Here is a 14,280-nt window from a genome sequence, read left to right as displayed (position 1 = left end):
CGTACCCCCACTATTTGAATAATAGCGGTCGCGACACCGGAGTTGGTCGAAAAAATCCGCGCTATGACATCAGACGATTGGCGAGTTAAGCTGTGCGAATAAATCAGAGATTTCAGATCTGTGTAAATATTTCGATATACAAAATCTGTAAGATCGCGGCTTACTATTGAGACAACTAATATAATCGTTTGACAAATTCAAGAAACGCTTGACGATGTTCAATCGCAATCCGATCGACTTTTTGCGCCGCTTCACAGACTTGGACAAAATATGTATTCAACACAACACATCAGAAACCAAGGGACAGTAGAGACAGTGAACTGTTCGAGAGTCTGTTAGCCAAAGTCAGTAAATTTAGAGGCTTATTAGCCCACCCTGTCGAACAAAACCGTACGGCATAGCCTGAACTGAAATATTAGATAAAAAGGTGCGAAATGGCAACCAAAGTATTAACACAAGCGGCTCCGCACCATAAACTAGACTTGAAGCCATCAAATACTATGGTCCAATAACGCTAATAATTTGAATATCGCATTAAAATTTTTTAATATTAAAATCTCCCTAAAAACTAAGCACTACAAAAACAATTCAGTAAGTCTGGGTATTTTAATTAATTCAGACTGTTGTGCTTTTCGTTTTGAATGAATACGTTTTCCGCAAACAATCACGGTCCAACATGTTTACGAAAGTTAACAAACAACAAAATAGTTTGTATTTATATATAGTATGCTAATGTAGGCATTTTTGTACTATTAAATATTCGCAAAAAAAATGTAAAAGCCGGCATTTATACCAATTTTTTTGTTGCTAATTTTAAATGAAATCTTCGAATATTATATTTAAATTTTATTCACTTACCTTCAACCACGACGAACCTGAACCAGTCCAGCTGGGATCTTGATCCTCGATGACGCCCATATCATGATTATATGATGGTATAGGAAAGTTTTTACTATTGTTGTGATCATTCTTTGTCACACGTTTTGTTGTGTACGAATTGATGCCAAAAAAATCAGCAGTTCCGCGTATACGACGCACTTCATCGCTTGAAAATTCCGGCAAACGTGAACGCGTAAAACCCTGTTCCTTGCTCAGATTGCGTATGCGATCGAACATGACTTGTGGATAGTTGCCACTTTTCGAGAATATCGGATGTGCAAACCAACCCAAATAGAATTGCATAGCACGCTCAGACGCTTCACGATCATCCACAGAATCGGTTTTTGGCTCCATCCATGACGTATCCATAGTTATACCGATTTTACCCTTCTGCAACTGTTGATATTGCTCACGATACATGTGGACCACTTCGGCGTGTGTCTTGAGCAAATTGTGTGCACACAAATAACCAGGAATGCCAGGGTAGTTGTAAGAAGGTGCCATATAATCAACACCATAGCCAAATTCACATATATGCCAAGGTTCATTAATGGTCGTCCAAATCTTTACACGATCACCATACATATCGAATAGTAAACGTGCATAATCTTTGAAAACTGGTATAATTTCCGGGTTAGTCCAACCACCCAATTCTTGTAAACGTTGTGGCAAGTCCCAATGATAAATTGTGACCATCGGTGTGATATTATAGTGGAGCAACTCGTTGATCAAGTCACTGTAGTGACGTATGCCATCGCTGCTCACCTGATTCATGTAGCCGCCGGGCATGATGCGCGTCCAAGATATCGAAAACCGATACACGTGCACGTTCAGATCTCGCACCATTTGCACATCGCGACGCCACTGTACAGGGTAAGGGTGTGATATGGTAGGAAAGAAAGAAGAAAAAATATGAAGGTCAATTAAAGTAAATTAAGGTCTTTCGTTATTGATGGTTTGATATATGTATTTGAATTGATAAGAACTATTTTTCGTGACCAGATAGATAAATTTCAAAAAACAAAACATACTGCAATCACGGAACCTGTTGGTTTGATAAATTTTTAACTAAATTGTTACACTTCTTCTTCTTATACCACCATCGGTCTTGTTTAGATAAAGTAGCGCAGTTGTTTGCTAACACAAAAACGTGAAAATTTAAATTAACTTTTGCTTTCATAATTAAATTTGTATTTTCCTAGCTTTTGTGACGGAGATGCATAAGCGGTTCGGTCAGAGGGAGGAGAATTACTAAATTTTGTCTTTAACAGTCTTACAGAAATATACCACATCGAGATAACGTTGTCTTGTACACAGAAACATTCCTGGAAATTGTGTCGTGGAAGAGCTGGCTAAGATAGGAACTGATCTCTAGTCAGTCAATTCTGCGAAATATGTGGGAATCCCTTTATTCTCAGACTAAATCATGCAAGCCAATAGTAGATGGATCACAGAACCCAGTTGTGAGATATCTTACAGGTTTGGCCTAGAAGAAAAGAGCGCAGAGCTAGTAGGTGTTTATTCAAATTGTCATATCATTACCTAATTGGAGCACATAGTAAACGTATGTGGTTTCCCTCAAATGACTTCTGTCGTAGCTGAAGGAATGATAAGGAGATGGTGATCGACCACTGCCTCGCTTTTGCTGGAACACAATGTCGCTGTCTAAACTCTTTCTTCTTTGGATGTGTAACAAGTATCGGCAATATTTTATTGTTTATTCGAGAGATGAATTGGTACCACTGCATTGTGAGCTAGAGGTAGAACTTGAGTCCAAACTAGTGTTATCACAATAGGCCGCCAGGTCTAAGTGGTACGCTCTACATCTTTATGGGAAGTGGCAACCACCGTAACCTCAGCTAACCTTCATATCAAAAGGTCTAAGCGAATACCAGTCTTGGCTTGTAAAATGTCCTATCCTCGGGTTTTTTACCACGGCTACTATTGCTATCTGTTCGATTAGTCAGATAACAATAAAGAATAATGACATCGAGTAGTGGAACGCAAGACACACGTATAGCGTTACCCTGATTTGGTTACCGGGTACAATAACACTCTTGTAAACGAAATTACTGATGAGCATGACGGAAACGACATGACGCCACATAACGTAGTGGTGAAGGGTTTTTGTGCCACAGCATGTGAGATGCTGCACTGCTACAAAAAGATAGGGTTGTTTTTCAAGATTGTTCGTGGCTAGTAAGTGGGTGCTAAACTGACCTAATCCCACCTAACTATAGAGCTTATAGGAGGGCACCGAGTAAACAATGTGTGCATATATAGTATGTGAATAGTCTAATCAAGCAAAGTAGAGAGTTAGTTGAATGCGCTAAGATAGATCGATTCTCGCGACAGATACTAATTAAGTGAAGTTCGCTATTTTAAAGGTTTCAACAAAACTTTATGAAAGATCTGAGAAGTATATGAAGCTTAAAGAAGAGTTTAACGAAAGGTAAAAGTAATATTTAATTCTACGTAGTGTCAGGATACCTCCTCATTTATACATTTATGCTTTGAATACCTCGTCATTTATTATAAAAATAATTTGTTTGTAAATTTAGGGGTTTATAAGTTCATGCATATGTATTTACATATGTTTGTCTAGTATCATACTTACAAATGCTTAACTCGATGTTCTGAAAGGCAACACTTACGAGCCTTTAAATGTTTATTTTTTATATTACCAATTAATTTATCATAACTTGTCAGGGGAATGATGCCTGTCAATCATCTGCTGTACATACTTTTGTAGAATACAAATAAAAATGTTCTCGATCGAGTCTTCCATTGCACATTTCTAAGAGTAAATATTTTACATACTCATATTAAAATCATACAATTCCATTGCACATTTCTAAGAGTAAATATTTTACATACTCATATTAAAATCATACAACACCTATGCCCATTCTCCTTTAAGTGTATGTATGTATGTACATCTGTATATTTATTCCAATGCTTTTGCATTTTCATTAATTGCTGTTGTCAGTAAAACAGGTGTACTTATAAGTTCAAGTAAATTCGATTGCAGAGTTTTCATATGGGTGGACACGACCAAATGAGAAACATACCTTCTGCTCAAATATGAACGAGACGGTATCAATAAAACGGTCCGCGGATGACATATGCCAAAAATAAATTTTTTGTTTTTTGGTAGGACTGTTATAAGCTTACATGGCAAATTTCAGCGTGATATGTCACATAGTTTGTTTTCTGTGCTACTGTAAACAAGTCAAGCTCGAGTGTGTTCTTCGAATTTAACGATGGAAATTCAAAGAATTTGTTTGAAATTTTATTATTCCAACAAAATTTCGGCTTCAGACGCCTTAAAAATGTTGCAGACAACCTATGGGGACTCTGCTCTATCGCGTGCACGTGTTTTCCAGTGGTACAAATCGTTCAAAGAGGGCCGTACATCGGTTGAAAACTTGCCTCATGAACGTCGTCCAGCAACATCAGTAAACGACGAAAACATCGGAAAAGTAAAGGAAATTGTGTTTGAAAATCGCACAAGTCGCAAAATCGGTTAACGCTGAATATTATTTAGACGTTTTAAAGCGTTTGCGCGAGAACATTCGTCTTAAAAGGAAGGAATTGTGGAACAACAAGTCATGGTTCTTGCATCACGATAATGCACCAGCTCACACATCACGTCTTGTTCGCGATTATTTGAACAAAAATAATGTTAATATCGTTCCGCAAGCACCGTATTCGCCTGATATGGCTCCATGTGACTTTTTCCTGTTTCCCAAGCTCAATTTGCCCCTCCGTGGAAAACATTTTGAGACAATTGAAGTCATAAAAGAGAATTCGAAGAACATACTCGAGCTTGACTTGTTTAAAGTAGCACAGAAAACAAACTATGTGACATATCACGCTGAAATTTGCCATGTAGTCTTATAACAGTCCTACCAAAAACCAAAAAATTTATTTTTGCCATATGTCATCCGCGGAGCGTTTTATTGATACCGTCTCGTTCATATTTGAGTAGAAGGTATGTAGGTATGTATGTAGATCAATTGTGTTGCATATGAGTATTACCCCCCTGGCGGGTATCCCAATAAGTAATTAATTTTTTGTATTCAATTTATTGTCAAGGAAATAAAAAAAAAAATATTTGTACCAAATGTAGCTAATTTGGCTTTATATATGTATGTATACATAACATGAAAGCACATTCTTGCTTTATTTTAAAATGTGGACGGGGCTAGTGCTCAATTTCGCCCTTAGATAAAGAGTAATATGTGTACCAAAGCTCGAGTTATCGTACGCACGGACGAACGGGTGGACCAACAGACACACATACATATGTAGCTTACCCGACTCCTCTCATCATTCTGAGGAATTTGGTATATGTTATATGCGTTAATATCTGTCTTGGTTGCTTTATGCCTGTTACATGCAACCGTTATGTGGACAAGATTATAATATTTACCCCTAGGCACAAATATATATATACATACTAGCAACCCGCCCAGCTTCGCACGGGTATAAAATATATACCCTATGTAACTCACTGAAAAAATGATTAAAATCGATCCAGTAGTTTTGGCTTATTCATTATTGCCCGTGGCCCGCACGCGTTAAATTTGGAGTAAAACAATTCCCCTTTCTTTATAGCATGAAGATTTCCTGCTATCTTTGGGATATCTAAATTCATACCCTACATTTTTGCATATTAACTTTTTGCATTTTTACATATGTATTTATTTTATTTTTGCAACAATTACTATATTACAGAATGTCTTTATATACAACGTTCATAGCCTTCTTGTCATTAGACAATACAAGCATGTTTTCTCTAGAGGTTACTCTTGAAAGAGCGACATACAGTTGGCCATGTGAAAAACAGTCAACACTCAAATCTAAGCCTGCAACGTTGAAGGTTTGACCCTGAGATTTATTAATGGTTATTGCAAAAGATGTCTTTACCGGAAATTGTAAGCGTTTAAATTGGAATGGTAGATCCGATGGTATCAGAGGGATTCGGGGAATCAATACATCTTCTCCGGTACCACATCCTGTGAGTATTGTGCACTCTATTATGAAAGTTTTCAGTGATTTTACCATCAAACGCGTGCCATTGCAAAGTTTAGGTGGACTTAGGTTTCTTAATAAAATAACAGGACAACCTATTTTCAGCTCCATTTTGTGAGGAGGGAGTCCAGACGGTTTCAAAGAATTTAGAAATTCTGTAGGAAATTGAACAGCTTCTTCCAAATCGAGAACAGTATCGACCGAGTAGTATATTTTCGTCGGCGCATCAATCTTTGAAATAATCAAGTTATTTACTTTATCTACTTGTTCGTTAGTTGGTGACAGAATAGCTCTTTCTTTAAACCAAGATATTGTCTTATAACTTATGTTATCAATGTCTGGATAGACATTGTTGACTAACTCTTGGATGTTGTCTATCAAAACACAAAGGTTTTCTAGGTTAATCCTTCCCTCACTTTGTGTTAATTCTCCATTGCCAACTTTTAGCAGCATCTCTGGAAATAGCCTGTTCTCACGTGAAGATGACGAAATCCTCATATTAGTTTTAAGCTCTAATTTATTGACATACGACTAAAGGTGGGATCTTTTTAGCGAAGCATTTATTTCGTCAGCACGTGTTCCTCGAGTCACAACTGGTAGGATTTGATGGAAATCTCCTGAGAACAGAATTGTACATCCACCCATAGGTGCATTTTTGTTGCGCAAATCGCGCATTGTCCTATCCAGTGCTTCCACAGACGTCTTGTTTGACATGGTAGCTTCGTCCCAGACTATTAATGAGCAGTCACGCATCAATTTTCCTGTATTGCTCTGTCTAGAAACACTACAGACGCTGTTATCATCATAGGTGGCGATTTTCAGCGGGTGCTTCATTGTAGAGTGTGTGGTTCGGCCTCTTTCCAAAAGACTCTTTCCAAAAGAGTAGCGGCAATGCCGGATGACGCAACAGCTAACGCAATTTTTCCGGTAGATCTCAATTACTAATTACTGATGAAATATCTTCAAAAATATTGTTTTTAATTATATGCTGTAAAGAGCCATATACATAGATCTACAGTCCTGTGCAAAAAAAACCGGACAGCTAATTTACCCTATTTAAATTTCTATAGCTTGAGTATAAAGCTTCTTGGCGGTAAGTAGCTTTTTTTGTGTATTAATAGAACAGTTTTGAATTAATTTGTATCATAATTTAACCAATAAGTGAAATAGTTGATACGTGGCAAGTGTTAATATCAAAAATATGCCAAGATCGAAGCAAACGGGAGCTGTCGTTAAGGGGCAAATTATTGCACTATCATAGCAAAAATTGTCCGTACCGTCAAATTGCTGCTAAAGTAGGCTTCAGCAAATCATCTGTTGCCGATTTTTTAAAGAAATTTGCAGAAACGGCTTCAACGGAGCGAAAGAAAGGATCTGGACGACGAAAAAAGACGTCGCCTGCTGAAGACCGGATGATTAAGCGGATGTGTATCCAGGACCGTTTCAAATCTTCGGCAGACATCAGGAAGGAGTTCTTGGATGCAACTGGCATCGAAATAGATTCATCTACTGTGCGTAGGAGAATGATAAATGCCGGTTTTGTAGGAAGACATCCCGCAAAAAAGCCGTTTTTGAACGAAAAAATGCGTCAAAAACGATACCGATGGGCCAAAACTCATGAAAACTGGACTGTCGAGCACTGGAAGAATGTGATTTTTTCGGATGAATCCAAGTTTAACCTCTTTGGATCGGATGGTATCCACCATGTGAGGCGCAGATCTGGCGAAGGATATAAAACTGGATGCATACTGCCTACTGTAAGACAGTCAGTTGGTAGAATGGTATGGGGCTGCTTCAGCTATGACGGAACGAAAACACTGACTCTTATTGATGGTCGGGTGAACGGAGATGCTTACATTTCAATTTTAAATAGGCATTTAATACCTGTCATTGAGGAGCAGTATTCTCTAAGAACGGACGTTATATTTCAGGATGATTCTGCGCCATGCCACCGATTTCACAAAGTAAGTTATGATTTTTGTTAAATCTCCCGAGTGTTTTGTTTAAATGTCGAATCAAAAAACCAATGATTTATTCCTTATTTGTTGCAGGTAAAAGAATTTATGGGAAAAAACGGAATTGTCCAATTGGAATGGCCGGGTAACAGTCCCGACCAAAACCCAATTGAAAACCTCTGGGCCATTGTAAAGAAGCAGGCAGCTGAAAAAAAGCCGAAGAACAAAACTGACCTGGATAACATTATAATGGACACTTGGCACAACGATATTTCGGAGGAATTGTTGCAAACCCTGGTTACATCAATGCCGAGACGTATTAAAGCGGTAATTAAGGCGAAAGGCGGTGCAACCAAGTATTAAAACTTCAAATCATAACATTTATAATGAAATAATTAATTTTGTTTTGAATTAATTAGCTGTAAGATTATATAATAAGGATAAACTAATAATAAAACATTCGCTATTGACTATGCTAAAACAAATAAAGTATGAAAATATTAAAAACACGTATGAAATTTATTGATTTTATTTCATACTTTTGTATTAAAAACACAATGGAATATAACCACATTCAAACATATTTGATAAAATCCATACTACTTCAAAAAATGGAGTTTTCAGACTGTCCGGTTTTTTTTGCACAGGACTGTATATGAAAACAACAATGTATTTAAGGTATTTAATTGGATAAGGATTAATGTTGTACCCATTTGTTGAAATCGCTTCGAAAATAAGCTATTAGTTGTCGTAAAAAGTAAATGACAAAAAATGTTATTGTATGGAATTGATAGCAAACTAAACGCGCTCCGAATCAATAAAAACTATTCAAAAATTGTATTTTAATTATGTGCGATTTACTAATATAGAACCTGAAAATAGCGTTTTATTTCGCTGTAAAATTGTATGTACATATAATTACATGGAATTCAGTACATACATAGATACATATGTACATACGTCCGAAATGAAATAATGCGAGCGGTTCGTAAATACATACATACATACGTCACCATACGATGTAATTCAACATTAATGAGGTGTGGTGAGATTATCGCTTAACGCCTGTTGCTTCATTCGGTTGACAGCGAACACACACACAAACAGCTTTTTTTGGAAAAAGAGCTGCTTTTGTTTAAACAATTTTGGTTAAATAACAAATAAATCAATTATTTTTTTTGATGCAGAACGAAAGTAAATATTTCAAAGTTAAACTTCAAGAAAGTTTCATTTTAATTGGTTGATTCGTTTATGATTTATGGCCGTGAAAACAAAAAATTATGTTTTTTTGCCACATTTTGACCGATTGCCACGCCCCCTTTATATATTTCTTCACATTATATAGATATAAACCTTCCTCTTCAATCAATCTATCTTTAAAAAAAAACCGCATCAAAATCCGTTGCGTAGTTTTAAAGATTTAAGCGTATAAGGGGACATAGGGACAGAAAAAGCGACTTTGTTTTATAATATGTAGTGATATGGAAGTCTTATTCGCATGGATTTCGAATGTTTCAATGGCTATTTCTTTTTGAAGCTTCTAATTACATAGGTTACGAGGGGTGATCAAGAGTTCGCTGCAGGAGTGCAGGAGAAGCCCAATACATTTCTCAAATTTCCCATAAAGTTTATTTATACCTCATTTTAATTTTTATATATAATAATGGTGGTTCGAGGCCTAGCCAGGCCACGTGAAGAAAAGCACACCGCGTGTCCTTTCCCCATATCTTTTGCTTATTAGCATTTTTTTGTAATAATGAACTCGACTGAATTTCTACAAATTGTACCCACATTTTCCAGACGTTTGTTGTTGTTAGGCTATGCTGCATCGACTCCTGCTATGCCTGAAGTTCACTTCAGTAAATCCGATTCATAAATTCATCGCTGTTTTCGCTACATATATTCAAAGCTCAATTGACGTTCAAAGTGGTGGCCTGAATTGGCCCACATGAGCGCTGGTCGTGCCTAATTGGCTCCCTACCTTGCTTGAATAGACTATGCCACTTAAAAATCATTGTTTTTTTTTTTTGAGTAAGGTAATTATGGCACACATACTATACATACTTATATGTACATACCTGATGATAACTGTCTGAGGAAATATCACCATTTGACTGATCCACAATTTTTTCCGGATAAGTGTGCGTTAAATGATCCCATATCGATTCACCTTTGTCGGAGGCATTCCAACCACCTTCAATTTGATATGCTGATGTACCAACGCCCCAAATGAAGTCGGGCGGAAAGCTGCGTCCTTTTGGTGGGTGGCTGCAAATAAATTAATAAAAAATTCAAATACAAATTTATTTAGTGGCAATGTAAACAAAATAAAACTATAAATAAAATATCACATAACTAATGCGATTTTCAATACATCCGTCCAAAATTCAATCATATTGTCATTTGATAGAAAATAAAATAATTAGGAGCTAGTTGTTAAACTCGCTCCTTGCCTCTGTAAATTCAAACTCAGCCTTAGAGATCAGTCTCGCACTTTGAGTAAGAATTACCCAAATAAATTGTGGTGCCAGCTTAAATCCCATAACTTTTGCTCACCTCTTCTGAGCTCCTTTTTGAGTGTATTGTCTCACCTCCATGAAGACCTCAGATTCTTAGTTTAAAAGCAACAAACTCGCTCCGCCTATGTCTTTGTGACCGGAGATTCGTAGAAGCTGGATGCAATTTCTTTATGAATTTTTTACCTCAAAGGATGATAAAGCTGTCCTCAAAGCTCAGAACTGCTGTTGACTCATAGTAAACTTAGGGTGGCAATGATTTCATTGCAGAATTTAATCTGCAGATCACAGACGATGGCTTATATGGTACTTTCGCTTGAAGGATCGTTGGCCCCAACGATTATATCTTGTATCAATGCAGAGTATTCTTCAGAGTTTTCTCTTAAAGATAGAGAAGCTCCAATTCACTTTATTATTCAGTTCAATTTTAAACCTTTTTCAAAACTGATGGTTTTAATGATTTTATGCCTGCAAAGTTGAGCTAGCAAAGCAGCAAGTTCAATGTTTCCATATTTTTTCAGGATGGCACTCTCTGTCCTACCGGAAAACCTTTCCTAAATACAGTGCACTCGCGATAACTCGAACTAATTAAAACAGGCGCTGTTCGATTTATCGAATTTGTTCGACTTATCAATTGAGTGTGCTATGTTAAAAAAACAGTCATCGATCGATTGTTGAAAATGGAAGCCAGTAGAAAATTTCTGTGGTATAGTTTCGTTACACGAATTACATTTTGGTCCATTGGCTGGATCAATGGTGTCACATTCGGCGGCATAAACATAGTTAAAATTAAACCATCCTCGGACTTTAATTCGATTTCGTTGGGATGTGATGGGGCATTATCAATTAGAAGAAGAGCCTTCTCAGGTAATCCCCATCTTTCAAATTTTTTCTTACCTAAATATTAAAGTCATTTAACTTGGTTAAAAAAATTGTTTTAATGAATCTGGATTTTACCTGCGGCACGAACGAATTATGAAACCAGTCTTTGAAAATCGCCGAAGTCATCCAGGCTGATTTGGAATTTTTGTACTCCACCGGACAGTTAAAATTTTTGAAAACACGAGGATTTCTTGCTTTGTCAATAACGAGAAGTTTAAGCTTATGGTTGCCGGTAGCGTTAGTGCAAGCCATAAATTGCCTTATCTTTCTTTTTTATAAGACTTATGGTGGACTTGGCTACCCCATATTCCTTCGCTAGAGAAGTAACACTACGTCCACGTTTAATTTTGTTAAGGACTTCAGCCCTCTCTTTTAATGTTAAACACTTCAACCTTTTACGATCCATTACTCACGTGCACTGATATACTACAAATGACAAATTTAAAGCAATTTGGTCAATGCAAGATGTTGTTCCCAGAAAACTAACGGGATATTAACGCCGAAATATTCATATGGACAATACACTAGTATACATATAATTTATATACATATACTATTACATATGTATCTATGTACAAAATGTACATGTTTGAAAAGAATGTGTGTACAAATAAATTTGTTTTTTTGTTCGAGTTATAGCGCTTTTTTATTGTTCGAGTTACAAAGAAGTCAATAGGGGGAAAAATGTGTTCGAGTTAGCACGTCGTTCGACTTAGCGGCTATTCGAGTTACCGCGAGTGCACTGTATATTTAATACGGTTATTTAATCAGGAAAAATATAATATTCCTCTTTGCAACTACCAAAAATGTTATAAAAAAATTTAAAACTTTTGATAGTGGTATTTGTGTGCTATGAAACTCGGACCATCCAAATTGTCATATCCATAAATCTGATCGGAGTTAAAGATAATGGAACCATAGCATTAAAATTGAGTTGAACCACGTCGTTCGGTAACGCTATGGGAAGAACTATGCTTTGAATGAGAATAGTAAGCTCATGCAGTTGCACACTGAGTATATTTACTATTCCCAATAAATTTCATTATTTCATAAGCCGGTTAAGAATTGCAGACAAAACTATTTTTCATTCACTATCCGAGAAGCAGAAATGGAAGCCAAAAGATTCGAAGGATGAACCACATATAGGCCCACCCGGTGCGTTTCGATCAGGAAAAATATTTTTTTGAAATTGTTGCTTTCATCTCGAATTAATTTTTTAAATTACCTTATAAGCATATAAAAATAATTTATGTATTCATAGACTAAATTACACGCAATGTGAAAATAACAATTCCCATTATAAATTACTACCAACTCATTAGAATATTAACTGCAATAGCAGTTCAAAATATAAAACTATATTACATAATAAAAAAATAAACTAATATTCTCTCACAACACAATTTCATCACAATAGAAATATTTCTATCACCTATTAATCATTTTGCTTACAAGTAAATTTCAGAGATTAGCATGCGCGCGAGGGGTTTAGAGTTCATTAAAAACATATTTTTATTATTACTAATCTTTTTTTAAGAACGGTTTTAAACAAAATTCTCCCAGAAAAAAATTCTGGTTGCTCGCCTGGAGATCAGGTAATAGAAAAATTTGCACATTAAGTTGAATTAATTCATAATCAGTTAGTTAGAACTATGTAAAATCAATGAGTTAACTTAACGAGAAACCAGCTGAATATGTTAAGTAATATTTTAAGTTATATTTAATTGCTTTATTTACTAAATTCTTATTATTTCATTAAATATTTACATACTTAAAACTTGTGAGATCTTTATTCTCATTTTCCAAATTGAATATGAAGAATATACTGTAGCTATATATAAGTAAACTTTCTGTGAACTAGGTAATCGCACTGTGCGGAGCAGAGCTGTAAAACTATCGGCTATAGTATCGATAGTGGGTGCTATTTTATAAAATATCGATGGTTTTGTGACTATCGACACTGCCGCACCAAATTGGTTAAATTCTTTCATCACTATCGGCATAATCTTGGGTGCATGCTACGTTTAAATTCTAATGTGAGTATTTTACAGTTATAAAATATCTCCTTTCTTATTAGTTTAAGTTTTTTTTCATGTTGACAGGAAATCAATTACAGCCGTTACCGTTTTTGGCAAGGACATTTTTTTGTACACTGCTAGTTAAGTTTTTTGTGTACAGTTAATGTAAATATAAATGACCGACAGTCAAGCGTGAAGCCTACAAATGTTGATGGGCCTGAACCATCAATAAATTTCGCAGCTCTACTGCGGAGATTAACTTTCTGTCACAGAAAATTATGAGGTGTATATCATATTAAGCCCCAATGTTAATGAATACTGCTATCACTTTGGTGAACTACAATTCTTTGTCAATGGCGTACTCCAAACCTTGTAACTATCCTTCACCATACGGTCTAAGTGAAACATAGTCTAAATCGTATATTGTGATCGTACACTTGATTCCGGGTGCTGCCAAAAGGCAGGGAGCCGTCAGCAGTCCTACTAGAAGTCTTAGATATGCTCTGCTAAGAGATAGTAAAAAGTTAGTAAGCTTCTATGCCGTCAACCACGATTAGCTGGCAGTAACATTGCCTTAATTTATAGCCCAGGACTTAATAAGCCCATGAAGCTCGATTTTGTCTCACTCTCTCTTAAATCATCTGATATTGTCTATTGTCACGATTCATTGTTATATTGAAGCCACTTGAATATGCCGACGAATCTATGAATTTCTGAAGACTTAGAAATCAACTTTATATTTTGTTTTAAGAAGGAACGCAGTACAAAAGACATATTGAACACCAAAGCTGGGTACCCACAAAAATAATGAAGAACCTGATCAGAGTAAGTGAATTCGCGAGCCAAGATATAGCGAAGAAAGCTCTTTCTGGAAAAAAAACCCTCGGGTTTTTGTGCCCTCTGTTCATCACAGTATGTACCTCATCCAAACCCAGACCCTTCAATAAACTTAAGATTGAGCTGGGTTGGGCTGATTATATGTTCCTTTGATCC

General features: G+C 36.2%; 1 protein-coding gene across 1 annotated transcript in view; it reads right to left on the bottom strand.

Moving 5' to 3' along the window:
- LOC128861143 (myrosinase 1) overlaps positions 1-14,280 on the bottom strand; it is a 31,371-nt gene that overhangs the window by 5,834 nt on the left and 11,257 nt on the right. Inside the window, exons 2-3 of the mRNA XM_054099061.1 lie at positions 9,950-10,139; positions 859-1,743 (exon numbers count right to left, since the gene is read on the bottom strand). Coding sequence (XP_053955036.1) covers positions 859-1,743; positions 9,950-10,139 — 1,075 coding nt within the window. The remainder of the gene's footprint in view (positions 1-858; positions 1,744-9,949; positions 10,140-14,280) is intronic.

Source organism: Anastrepha ludens, chromosome 4 (assembly GCF_028408465.1).
Source record: "Anastrepha ludens isolate Willacy chromosome 4, idAnaLude1.1, whole genome shotgun sequence".
Classification (NCBI taxonomy): Eukaryota; Metazoa; Arthropoda; class Insecta; order Diptera; family Tephritidae; genus Anastrepha; species Anastrepha ludens.
Note: the sequence above shows the minus strand (reverse complement) of the source record. Positions and strands in the feature narration are given on the sequence as shown.